Source organism: Daphnia magna, unplaced genomic scaffold, assembly GCF_020631705.1.
Source record: "Daphnia magna isolate NIES unplaced genomic scaffold, ASM2063170v1.1 Dm_contigs021, whole genome shotgun sequence".
Classification (NCBI taxonomy): Eukaryota; Metazoa; Arthropoda; class Branchiopoda; order Diplostraca; family Daphniidae; genus Daphnia; species Daphnia magna.
Genome location: NW_025533118.1, coordinates 1,566,568 through 1,580,579, shown reverse-complemented (window position 1 = coordinate 1,580,579; position 14,012 = coordinate 1,566,568). Strand labels below are relative to the sequence as shown.

The 14,012-nt window shown below is 38.1% G+C and overlaps 1 protein-coding gene across 1 annotated transcript; it reads right to left on the bottom strand.

The window, feature by feature from the left end:
* Window positions 1-9,420: 9,420 nt before the first annotated feature.
* On the bottom strand, window positions 9,421-11,819 carry LOC116934647. Its single transcript, XM_045180783.1, has 4 exons — window positions 11,556-11,819; window positions 11,022-11,357; window positions 9,757-10,218; window positions 9,421-9,684 (listed from the first exon to the last, which is right to left on the bottom strand). The coding sequence occupies exons 1-4, from the start codon at window positions 11,740-11,742 to the stop codon at window positions 9,464-9,466; spliced, it is 1,206 nt and encodes a 401-aa protein (XP_045036718.1). The 5' UTR covers window positions 11,743-11,819; the 3' UTR covers window positions 9,421-9,463.
* Between the last annotated feature and the right edge of the window lie 2,193 nt (window positions 11,820-14,012).

Sequence of the window (14,012 nt, the reverse complement as noted above, 5' to 3'; positions counted from 1 at the left end):
CATCTTTTAAAACTAATTAGGTATTTTACAATGTACAAATGCAGATAAATAATAAAATAATCAAAACAATTTGTTCGTGTCACTCTTTACTCATTGTACTATTTGTTTTATGTTGTATTTGAATAAGACACTTGCTACTTAGGGGAGAGTGGGGCTAGTTGGCAGGAGGGCAAGTTTGCAATTCCTAATTTAGAAGAATTGTGTGAAAGAGGTTTTATTGAAATAATTCATAGTCAAAGATACGATCGTGCGCACATTTGTGCAAAGTTTTATAAATTTATCCCAAATAGTTAAGGAAATAGAAAATAACGAAATTTTATTTTTTGCATTTAAGGCTATTAATCTTTATGTAAGTTATCACAACTTATTTCTGAGTTTCTCACTCTAAAATAACTACAGGATTTTTGTTTATTGTGAAGTTATTCTAGTTTGTTTACAACATAAACATTTCACTGAAATCCGTATTTGAAATACATGGGGCCAACTTACCCCACTACCACTGCCAACTTACCCCGTTAGTGGGGCATGTAGGCAAATTTTGTTTAGCTTTTTGAACGTTGATTTCGATATGAATTCTTCAACGTAGATCAAATTAAAAAATAGCACGAGAAAGCTGGTTATCTGAGCTTTCTTTTACAATTTTTTGGGTATCAAAATATGAAACATTAAAGAAACCATATAGAGTTGGCTAACGTCCGAAGTTGCCAGTTCGATGAAATTGTGAAAAAAAAATTGGACACGAACTAGTAATAGTTCTTGCATGGCGGCTTACGGAGTTTCGCCCGTTGTAGTTTAAGTTTTAATTTTTTCCATTGAAATTTTCTTCCGTTCCATTCATAATTGGATTACGAAATTCCTTCGTTATCAGGTAATCTTGTAATTTTTATTTGACCTCGATATAGAATGTACTTTATTTATTATTAATTTTTTTGTAGACGTGTTTACTTTCTGTAGCAGACAAATGGATGTTGTAGAGGAAACTGGCGGGCTGATAATGGAGCCCATAATAACAATATGCGAATTAAGTGATTATGTACATCAATATTGAGGAACAATAGTAGGTTTTGCATTCATTAAGCAACAACATACAGTGAATATTTTCGAAATATAGGCGTTGTTGTTTGCATCACGACAAAAATCCTTTATTTTAATTAATCCTCTGAGTACCGTGAATTTCTTTTTTAAATTTCCAATTACACGTTCTACGTGAATCCTTTCATTTGCTATAATCCTTGATCTCTCAGTTTCAATACCAGTTAGTTAATCTCTGTTTCCCTTGTAAGCTAGTCGATGACATTTTGCTCCTAGTAGAGTAAAATCTTCTTCATTAATGTAACCTTTATCAGCTAAAAATTCCATCCCAGGCTTAACGTAATCAAAAAATCCAGAGTCTTTAACCGTAAAAACATCAGTTGCCCGTCCAGTAAATGCTTTTGAGATAAAAGATACAGATCCTTGAGGTGTGCAGCAAATAAGAAATTTAGTTGTATGATGACTTTTATGTGACGAATAGCATGACACAGCATCAATTTTGTCTCCAGGAGTTTCTGATTTTCATTCAGTTCCATCGAGAATTCCTTGAACGTAGGGATATTCTTTTCGGAATGAAAGAGGCATCGTTTTTAACACTGCATCTTTATCTGGCCAGCGCAATAAAACGTCTGGTAATCTGATAAACATTGCGTTAACAAATTTTTCAACATAACTAGTTATCGTTTGGTGATTAACATTAAAACGATACGCCAAGTCTTTGCGAGACAAGTTTAAACGTAATTTCATTAGTGTGATAAGGAATTGCTCTTCTAGTTTTAATGAAAATCTACCGTCGTAGGTTAGTGCTGGTTTTAGTGAATTGAAAATGCCCATAAATAGGGTAAAGGTATTCAGCCCTGTGTAAAACAGGCACTTTTTTTCATCAACACTAATTTCAGTAAACAACTGGCATTTTCCTCTTTCATTCAAATTATTCACTTGTTGTTGAAGGGTTTTTTCAGAAGCTGTTAACTGCTCATTCATTCTACGTAATTTCTCATTTTCAACAAGTAGACAGTCCCTTTCCCTTGTCATCAGTTCCAACATTTTGTAGACTCCAGTAGCCTAAAATGAAATACATTATATAAAAATGAAAAGACTAAATTTCTTATGTTTTAAACGTACTTCATGTTGGTTTTCAACACCGTTGTTACATTCATCGCTGATTTCTACACCGAAAAAATTAGGAACTTGTTCAGATGCAAAATCATTGCTTCCACTTTCCAACATATCAGACACTAGAGGTATTTCATTATGCTAGAAATAAACATAAAGTTTTAGTTATGATTTTCGACAAAGCAATAAAATGTTTCATTAATATACTGTACATCATGTTTGTTGTTTACCACTGCATTGGGCACATCATTATCTTGTCTATTGGCGGCACTCTTTCCATTGTTTACGACAGCCTAATAATACATGAACAAAAGCATTAATGACTGTTATCACAAACTTTAAATTATAGGATGAATGTCACATTGATCTATTCCAATGTTCTTGATTCCCTTTCAAGCTTTCTGGAATGTCGACTAATATTCTCTGTACAACCCTGTCACAAACGGAATTTCTGATGTGTAGTGAAGGTGCCCAGTCTGGGTGAGAGTTATCGAAAGAATTCTTACATGGCCTACCTGTTATGAAAATGATATTTAAAACACTGTGATTGATGCACATGATTATAAACTACATTGATTTACAAACCAGATGCAAAATGACGAGAGCAAACACGAGTGTTGTTGTTTAAGTCACATTCCTTCACGTTAAGCTTTTGAAGCCAAACAATTCTTCGTTCCTTTTTTTTTCTTGCAAAGTAGTTTTTAAACTTTCATTAAATTTTGGAATACGAAATAAAGGTACTCCTTCTGAACCACAACCAGAAACACAACACCTCCAAGACATGTCGAAGAAGAACAAAAACACTTTGTCAGATGCGGACGACAGATGAAAGAGATCACTCAAACAAAATGTAGAGCTACAAAAAAAATTAATAATAAATAAAGTACAGTCTATATCGAGGTCAAATAAAAATTACAAGATTACCTGATAACGAAGGAATTTCGTAATCCAATTATGAATGGAACGGAAGAAAATTTTAATGGAAACAATTCAAACTAAAACTACAACGGGCGAAACTCCGTAAGCCGCCATGCAAGAACTGTTACTAGTTCGTGTCCAATTTTTTTTTTCACAATTTCATCGAACTGGCAACTTCGGACGTTAGCCAACTCTATAGACCGACTAGGATTACAAATGATTAAAAATAAAGAAATAAGTTCCTCTTTGGTGTTTTTGGTTTTTGAGTCGCGTACATTTCATAATGTTCAAAAGGTTATTTAAGATATGGTACACTCTTTTTTGATCTGCGACCCAACTTGTTTCCTTTAGGAATTTGTCTTAATGATCTGTTACTTCAGTGGTATTTGATAATTTCTCATTGTCACTATCTTTCTTTTTTAATTTTTGTTTTCAACGAGAGTTTTATTTTTTTTTCACATTTTTTTACTTGTTCGATTTGAGTTGAATGCCATAGCTTTTTTTTCCAACCAACTTGGCCGTTCTTTTTTTTTCATCGAATTTTTCCGTCTTTTTTTTCCACGACCACGATAGTTGACTTTTTCAATGTCTTACTTAATCGGTTTGACATAGGATTTCCATGGGGTTTTTTTCCAAATGATTTGGCCATTCTTTTTTTGTCATTGGTTTTTCTTCTTTTTATATTTATTTTCGCAAGGGGAATTATTTTTTCAATACCTTATACTTTTGAGGTTTGATTTGCTTTCGTTCGCAACGAGAGTTCATCTTTAAGTATCTCATACTTTTTTGCCATTTCCTTTTTTGTCCTATCTACATTTCCGTTATTTTTCTTCTATTACTTTTCTCCCTCACACATGAAAATTTTCTTTTCTCGATTTTCGGCAAATGGGTTGTTAATGTAATAAGTTTTCTTCGTTTTTGCGCATTTCTTTTAACGATATGAACAAGAATCATATTTTACCGAAATCTCGGACAAAGAGACGTCGGACGAAGAGGCGTCGGACGAAGAGGCGTCGGACGAAGAGGCGTTGGATTCAGAAAGATTTACACTGACTTCGTTTAAGTTTATGTGATGCTGAGAATGTAGTAGTAACAAAAGAATTGACTCAAAATACGTAAGCGATGAGAAATCCGTAGATTATACTGAAAATGGTGCACAAATTGATGAAAGTGATTATGTAGAGAAGAATAAGGCTTTGTATAATTTCCGTCGTTTGTTTGCTTTATGGGCAGAACAATGATGCATTGCAAGCCCTATTTCGCTTATTTCAATGGGGATTAGATTTACCAAAAACTTGCAGAACCCATTTGAAAACGCCTCACGATGTCAATATAAAATCTCTTTCTCCCGGACTGTATTACCATCACGGCATTTTGAAAGGCACTGAATCAGTTTTAAACGTTATGTTAGCACGTAGGGTTCCTAATAACGTCGAAATTTTTGTAAATATTGATGGTATTACAATCTCCAAAAACAGTGGGGGAGAGTTTTGTCCGATTTTAGGTATCATTACTAATGCAAAATGGTGGAAAGTTTTTATTATTGGACTTCATCATAGCGATATCAAACCTGACTCTACGGAAGAATACCTTTGTGACTTCGTTTTGGAAGCTAGGGCTCTTAGCGAAAGTGTTTTTTTGTTCCAGGGAAGACACCATACCTTCAAAGTATCTACATTCATATGCGACGAACCTGCGCGTTCATCCATTTTAAATACTTAAAGTCATACAGGATATTTTGGTTGCAGAAGGTGTTTCCAACAAGGGGAGTACTAAGAGAGGGTATTGTTTTTGGAAAGGAATTCCACTCTAAGGACTGAATATTCCTTTGGAATTCGCGTCTATGAAAAGCATCATCATGGTGATAGCATTCTTGAGGACGGAACGAAAGAAGGAAACTACCTTGATATGATTAGGGATTTTCCAGGTGATCCAACGCATTTATTTGATTTGGGCAGGACGAGGAATAGCAGCTGGTCATTCAGAATTTCCACCGACTGCGATTGGCTCGAAGTCGGTCGTTTGAATATATTTCCATATCTGTGTGCTTCCGTGAGCATTGTATCGACCTCGTGGTTTTGTTGTTTCTTGTTGTCTTCGAATATCAACGGCGGTCTTTCCAACGCATCGAATTACGGTTTCTATTTCACACGTTGTTGCTTTCTTATCAACGAGGATGGATAAATTAGGCCTCGATGGAGATTATGAAGAGGATGCAGTCACCATAAATACATGGAAGATGCAGAGAAGGGTGGTTCGACAGCAACTCACTACTACTGCACAGCGAATTAATAGCCTCATTCATATTCGTGGGTCGCGAGGTGCCATCTCAGATTTGCTGCAAAATCTCGAAGGTCTTCTATCAAGAGCAAGCCAACTTTACACCAATGTGATGTCCTTGGAGGATCAGACCGAAAATGACCGACAAGATGGCATGCATCTCAGGTATATCCAGCAAGCTGGTGAGGTTGTCGAGAGGGCGAACGAGCATTTAGCTTCAAGAGTCAGAGAACCCCCTTCAGAAGTTGCAGTAGCTATATCGCATCCCGTGCAAGCCGGCGTGATACCTGACGGTGCTCGTCAAGCAGAAGATCTTAGAGCAGCCAGTCAAAGAGCCGATGCTGCACACCGCCAAGCAGAAGAAGCACGGAGTCAAGCTGAAGCAGCTTCTGGTCGAGCGGAAGCCTCCCGCCTCGCAGCCGAAGAAGCGCAACAAGCCCTTCATCAGTTCAATATTGAAGAGGACCATTTAGTTCCGTCAGCCAAACAGGACCTCATTTCCCTTCACTTGCAGCTAACTGGGTTCAGCAACAACGCCAACTGAACATTCCGACACCACATGAAGCACCCGATGACTGGACTGATCATAATTACGCTGGTCATTTAAACCCTAGCAATGGAGTTAGCTCCCAATCAGCAGTGTGCGCAGATTTGGAATCGTATGCTGGTAAAACAAGTAAAACTGGTAAAACGAGTGGATCAACCTTTTTCGCGCCTTTGTTCATGATACGGGGAAATCACCAGGTGAAAAGTTAGCCCTTCTTAAACGTCATCTGAAACAAGATTGTTCAGACCTAGTTCAAGGACCAGGAGATGGAGAAGCCGCCTACACAAAGGCCTTAATTCGTCTTAAACAATCATGCGATCTTCGATATGTGAAAAGAGTTGCACACCTGCAGGCGATTGAAAAGATGGAGCTCAAGAATGATCCAGCGGATTTCAAACATTTTGCTGAGAAGATCCAGACTCATTTATTTTACCTTAGCAGGATTGGAGAGGCTTTAGTCCCGGCTAATTAAATTGGTCTGTTTTAGGCTTCAGCTTTCCGATCAATTAGCGTGGAACGAAGGACGATGGGGAGGATTAGAGACGAGAAGCCTGAACACCTTTGGCTCTTGGTTAAGTAACAGAGCAGCGGCGTACCAGAATGCCTTCAGTATCGCAACCGATCCGGTTCTCACGTTTACGCCAAGGACCACCAATCGTCCTCAGGCTCATAGTCATCAGGCTTCATCAACCCGCACAGAAAGGTTCTCGTTTTCAAAAAATACCTCCCGTGCTTTCTGCTTCAAATGTGAAGGTGACCATAAGCTCGAGAGTTGCGGAGAAATCCAATCGTTGGCGGTTGGAGAAGAAGTGGCTTTTTGCACAAAACATCGAGTGTGTTAAGTTGTTTTGGTACTCTCTAAGAAATATCTCGGGGTTTTTACCGAGATATAACTCGGTAATCAACGTCCAGATTTTTTTGTCGGCATTTTTTTACCGACAATTTAAATCGGGAAAACAGTGGTAATCCGAGTACTATTGTCGATTTACCTTTATTTTCCCAAAATTTGGGGGGTGTATTCACCCCCTTCATTCTCAAGGTCCAGACGTCTTGTTCTCCCCTTCTACCCCTACTGTATTCTTGTATTTTCAAGGTCTGTCTGTCTAAATGTGTGCAGACGTCCTTCATCATCAACAGTACTTTATTATTGAATAACATTAACTTAAAAACTTTTATTTGTAATAATTTTATTTATTGCCAACTATTTTATTTGTTGTCGATAGTTTAAAAATATTATCTCTCTTCGACCAACTACTATTCGTTTAGCTCTGAGCTGGTGGTTTTTGGGGGATTCGAACCATAGCACCATACGTCTTTTTCCTAGAAGTCTGATATTTTACCACTGTGCCACATTGACTGTCATTTGTGCATTAAAGAATGCACTATATTGTGAGACATGTGTAGGGCAATTTGCCAAACCTAAGGGAAAACTACATTTTTTTTTGTAATCGTTCATTCTTACATAAACAATACAAACAAAAATGTCCCCCACACCTAGGATAAAAATCAGTTAGGTAATTAGGCAAGGCCTCTGGCAATGCTTTTGTTTACTTTTCTTTGTTACGATCGCCAACCCGCCCTAATACGTTTGTCCTTCAATCGGAATACCATGTTTGATTATCGGAGATTTTTCTTAGCCTTTAAAAAATCATATTGTAGGGATTTTGGCGTAAAATCTGTGAAAAACCGACAAGTTTATCGGTAAAAATGTACCGAAATGTAATCTCGGAATTTTTTCCCGAGATATTTCTTAGAGAGTACCAAGCATTCTGCCAGGTTCCGTGCTCAGAAGAAATCTTGCAAGTTTGCAGATTGCCGTCTTTTCCATCACGGGCTCCTGCATGACCGAACCCGATCATCCAACAATCTGTCGGAAGACGCATCTAGATCGGCAGTAGTGCAGACAGGAAGACGACAATGCAGAGTTGCTATGGGAATGATGCGGCTTAAGATCTTAGATTGCAATGGAGACTCGGTGTGGGCCAACGTTTTCATAGATGAAGGGAGCGACTCTACCTTGATGAGACAGGGGTTTGCTAATGTCCTGCCAATCGTTGGTGGGCGTCAGATCCTTACAGTGGATGGCGCCGGAAGTGTAGTGAATCGTTATCCTTCTCAACGACTTCATTTCCAGATCAGCACTGATTCCGCCGAAATATTGAATCTTGCATGCTCCACTCTCCCGACTGTTGCTAGTGACGGATTGGTCGACTCTTAAACGGCGCTGGGCACACCTATCCGACCTTCCAGTACGGACATGCCAAGAGTGGATATTCTAATTGGCACCGAACATTCTCATCTGTTGGTACCTCTTGAATCTAGGGCCGGAAAGATCTACGAGCCTACTGCCATCAGAAGTCGCCTGGGTTGGGTGATTTGAGATGTAATTCAAGATGGCGCTACTATTACAGTTTGTCACGGTGTGTACAAGGGTACGAAGCTTCGGGTTGTTTTCGATGCAGCAGCGACCTTTAACGGAAAGTGTCTGAGTGATGTTATTCTCAGCAGTTCAGCATTCCAACCTTCTCTTCTGTCTGTCTTCATCCAGTTTCGGGAAGGAGTGGTGGCATGGGCATCAGACGTTGAAGCAATTTTTGGTCGTTTCCGACTTAATGCCACTGATGCCAACCATTTCTGTTTCTTGTGGCAAGACTTCACTTCTTCCAGACTTATAATGTGTCGCATGGATCGACTTCCCCGGGTAGGAATTTTATCTAGGTCCAATGTTGTTGCCGATACAGAATCGGCCATTGGTTCAGGATCAGAATCGCACATCGGCCCGGGTCATTTCCAACTTGAGTCGCCAAACCTTGTCCATTTCTGCTATGCCAATATTACACATGTGTTTTGGTAGAACACCGGCGAGCAGTGTCGATCCAGGATTAATTTAACAATATTGGTATAACAGAAATGGACAAGGTTTGGCGACTCAAGTTGGAAATGACCCGGGCCGATGTGCGATTTCGATTTGCAGCCAATAACGGCGCAAAACAACATTGTATCAATGTTAAAAATTGAACATCTAACCAATGTTATAAATGTATTTTGGTAGAACATTGGCGAGCAATGTTTATCCGGGATTCATTTATCGATAGTGGCATAACAGAAATGGACAAGGTTTGGCGACTCAAGTTGAAAATGACCCGGGCCGATGTGCGATTCTGATCTTCAGCCAATAACGGCGAAAAACAACATTGTATCAATGTTAAAAATTGAATATCTAGCCAGTGAACCATAGATTGATAGATTGGCAAACCAATACAGAAGCGATATAGATAAGAAATGTTTGAAATTTGTTATTGTAAGCATATTGACTTGCCAACATGCTGACAATAACGAATTTTAGATATTGGCAAGCCACTATCCCGACAATAATAGAAAATGAAGACTGTTATTTCTATAACTTTCATATATTGCTCTGCCAATGTACAGAGAATACGGGAAAGCCCGTATTTTATAAAATTGACGCTATAATGAATTTCCAATGTAAAACGATACTGGGAAAAGAGTATTTGTATATAAAAATATTGTACACAGAACACAGTACACAATTCATTAGACATAAACAAATCAATTTTCGCCACTGTCAGACTCGTTATCAAGGGTACCATCCTCGACTTTTTTTAGGTACTTCGCAACTGCAGCTCGTTTCAGTGCAGTTTTCTTTTTGCGCTCTACTACGCCGCCATCTTCGTCAGCAGAATTCGTGAATACAAGGCTCGCGAACTTAAGGATGTCTTTTTCGGTGGGCACGGGCAATTGTTCCCGTGTGCAGCAGCTTCTCACCAATTCTATACATATTCAAATAAAATAAGAATTAGAAATTTTGATTCAAACCTATGATTAATTTTGACGGAACCTACCAATGATGAACCGGTAAAGAGTGTTGTGCTGTTTAAACACTGTTTTCTCTCTAGTCGGCTTAGCGGCAACATATTGCATCCGCAATTGCCTTGACATCAGTCCCCTTAGGATGGTCCTAATGATGTCTTTTACATTTTTACCTCCGAGGAGGGAAAGGGCAATCCCAATAGCAGATTTCAATTCCTCATTCTCGCCGAGCTCCATGTCCAATTTGATTAGGTCCTCTTTGGTTTCCATTGGTAATTTTAAACCGGGGCTGGTCATGCGGGAACGGCCATTGTGGTTAGGATTTTGGGAAATTAGCAAATGGTCCATTTTTTCTAACAAGCTTGTCATCATCAGTTTCAGTTCCCGAATTTCTTGTTTCTGTTGCAACAAAACTCGGGCAACTGAAACTTGGGCTGACATTTGCTCCTGACTCTCCACTGCTGCTAAAATGATATACAAGGAGATTCCTAAGTGAGGGTATTATCTTCTATACCACTAACTAGTAGCTGGAGAAATAAAACAAGGCTATCAATACCACCTATTCCTTAGTTTTGGACAGATTTAAAATCTGCATTACAATACAGATCAACCGTCATTAGCATACAATTATTCATCTTCGGAATCTATGAGAAATGAGAAAACTCAACATACATATATACAGCGCCGTTGCTCAAACAGCGATTGCGTTTGACCACACTTTCCTGTCATATTATGAACCTCTCAATTTGTCGAATTGGAATTTTTTTTTTTCGTGACCTATTCAAATAACTGTTTACTACATGGTTCATTTTTTAAAATTTTCATTTATTGACCACAAGTACTGTTTCGCTTCAGAGTATCAAACCAATCTACGCTTTCCTCATTTTTCCTTTTTTCGGTTCACCGTATGCATGACAATGTAACAAAGGAAAGCGTACATTTGTTTGATACTCTGAAGCGAAACAGTACTTGTGACAAAATAATTAAAATTTAAACAAATGAACAATGTAGTAAACAATTATTTGGATAGGTCACGAAAAAAAAAATTCGAATTTGACTAATTGAGAGGTTTATAATATGACAGGAAAGTTTGTTCAAACGCTATCGCTGTTTGAGCAATGGCGATGTATATATGTATGGTGAGATTTCTTAAAGATGTGAAAAAATGATATAATGCAATTAAAGTTAAATCTTATTGTAATGCAGAATTGAATCGTATGAAAAACTAAGGAATATCGGGTACTAAAAGCAGTGTTTTATTTTTACAGCTACTATTTAGTGGCATTGAAAATATTACCTGTAAGTTCCTCTTCCGTAATATGAAACACTAATGTTTCCTCAGCTGAATTGAGCGGTATTTCCACAGTAGTAATTTCTGACAATGTTGGTCTGGCCAGATCTAAAACAGTTTCATTAAGCATTTCTGTTAATAGTTCCCCATTCTCATCATTACCACTATCTCCTTCACCATCTTCTGGTGGTCTTCTTCCATCGGCGTCTCCACTATCTTCCTCTTGAGCTCCTCCTCTTGTGGTTTCATGAAATGGCACTTCTTCTTCACTTTCATCTTCACTTTCATCTTCGCTATATCCTTCTTCCTCTTCACTTTCTGCTGCAATATGATGCTGCTGATCTGTAATAAAAGTATATATTAATTAAAGAACGTCAAGCAAAAATTTATAAATAGATTATTGTGCCATTACTTCACCGGTAACCTCTGGGTTAGCTTCAGAGAGGGCATTTTCCCTTGGCCGCGTTTTGTGGAATGAACTTATTAAAAATGAGAAAAATTAAAAAAAATTATTAGGGGAAGTAACAAAAATTGAAATACCCGTTGATAAATCTGGCTTCAAAACTTTGCTGGTTGCTCTACTTTTTCCAACGGTTTTTTTTTGCGGTGAAGAAGCCGATGATTCTGCGTAATCCAATTTATCCACGATCCGTCTTTTCCGGTATTTCACTAAATTTGGAGGTGGCGATGTTGAACCAATTGGTCTATCACAAACGATTTCACTCATTTTCAAAGAGAACAGATTAAATCACTTAGATAATGTTGGCTGGACGATCTTTAACACGTGGAAAACATGTGACTAGTTAATTCTAGTCTGCTAATTTCACACCCAGGCCTTTTTTTATATAAGCGAACAACTGCCTATTTTCGTTGCCTCATTTTCTGCTGTAAACTAGCGCCCTCATTACCTGTATTTCCATGTCAAATTGAAGTATTTGTTGTCCAATAAACAAGCGACATTCAATGTGCGAGGCTAAAAATCAATATTGGGAAATAAAATAAAAAATTAATGCTGTGACGGGATTCGAACTCGGAACTCCCGCGTCGCATTCAGAGGTTCTACCCACGATGCTATGGCTGATATTATTAAACAAATCCATCGCTATTAATATAAAATATTTTAAAATACTTGTTAAATCCCCTGAATCATCACGTATCGGTTTTATTGATCGTGTACGTTATTTTGTATTTGTCACTCTTACTAGATAACAAGTAATGTCACTCATTAAACTCGAAATATAGTTGATATTACCTATACAAATGAAATAAGTGTGAATCAAACGTGTATCTAATTACCAGTATTCAAAGAACAGTAACCTTGTGACACTGATGAGATTCACAGTTTCATAAGAAAAATTATACAGGATGAATTATTGCTCATACGTGTAAAACAAACAACATATAGGGGGGGGGAAATCATATGAAATTTGCACTAGAAAGATTTTTAACACGCCGATTGATTGCGTTTTTAGTGTTTAACTTGGAATATTGGGAAGACATTTGGTCTCAGATAATGGTCCTAATCCAGATGCGGGCGATCATTATATGAATATAATTAGACACCTAGCCAGAATAACAAAATTTATATTTAATAATAACAAAGAATGTAGCATTAATAGCATTTTACCTGATGATCATGAATGATGTAGAAGTGGAATGACACAGCAACCTTTTGACATAGGCAAAACCCAGCATTTAGCTACAAGTTGTAGAGAATTTATTGCCAGGATTGTAACTTCTGCTTCTAATCCATCTGATTTGAATATGTCAATGTTCTTTGATTTCATTGGCTTCGTGTACAAGTTTCTTTGCCTTGTAAAATATCTCACAGACACACAGGTATCGGAAAGACCCACAAGTTTGACAGCCATCCCATTTTCGCACAGATAGTACGAGTCCTTTTTGGAATTGATTTTCAAATTTTTCTTCAATGTGCTCACACAGGCTACTGGATTTTCAGGGTTGAACACGGACTTCTTGATGCTTTGGTCTAATTCTGAGATGTTTTCAAGTTCCGAAATTCTCCTAACCACTTGTGCAAGCACTTTATTGGGTGATCTGATAAGTAACTTGATAGTACCAATAAAAGTTTCGAAAGGAAATGCAGAAATGGAATCCAGCGGACCATGGACATCACAATCGTCCACCAAATGAACAATAGAATGGACGTTGTAAATCATGTGATTCCTGCCGTAAATTTCCCCAAATTGAAAAGCAAAATATTGCAAACATTGTTTGGCCACATTCGAGTACGTTTTGCACATTTCTGAAGAGCAAAGAATCCTTATTGCCAAATGCAGATACAGAAAGTGCTCGTACTGATTAGTTGACAAACTTCCTTGAAAGATGACTGGTCCAATATAAAGAAGTAGGGCGCGCAATTCAACGGCTTTTAGTTGCTTGACGTGTTTCATTGATGTTACTACACGATGAAATTCTTCTGGATATGAAAGTCGAATTCGACGAAGCCTTTTTTCCAATTGCTCGCTCTCCCGCGTACCCAGTTTGTGCCTGAAGTGCTTCTTACTCCAGTGGCCTGTCCAAATTGTAAGAAGGCGCTTGAAAACACCAAGTAGAACAAGATGCATATAGTCCAGGGGAAAACAAGATATCATGTCGATTTTCAGTTCTAGTAGTGGGCTGAAACCTTTATGATGCTGTTTGTTTAACTGAGCTCGGAAGGACGCGTTAGTTCTCAGAGAAACATCAGTGACTTCAGGAAATGTCGTGCAGTGATACACTGTATCATAAACACCTTTCTGATTGCAGCGCTCACAGCCAAAATATCCCGTATGCGCAGTTATTACTTTAAGAAATGCCCTAGCAGGAGCATCACATACGAAAGAAGACATTTCAATTGAATAAGTAATCCCCATACATTCGAGACCTTCACTTTGTAGAGCCATCAGTTCTTCTAAAAATGGCCTTAAATATTCTTCAAGATTTTGGGGTTTTCCTTTTCCAACAAAAACGCTGATGACAAATGGCAGGGCATCA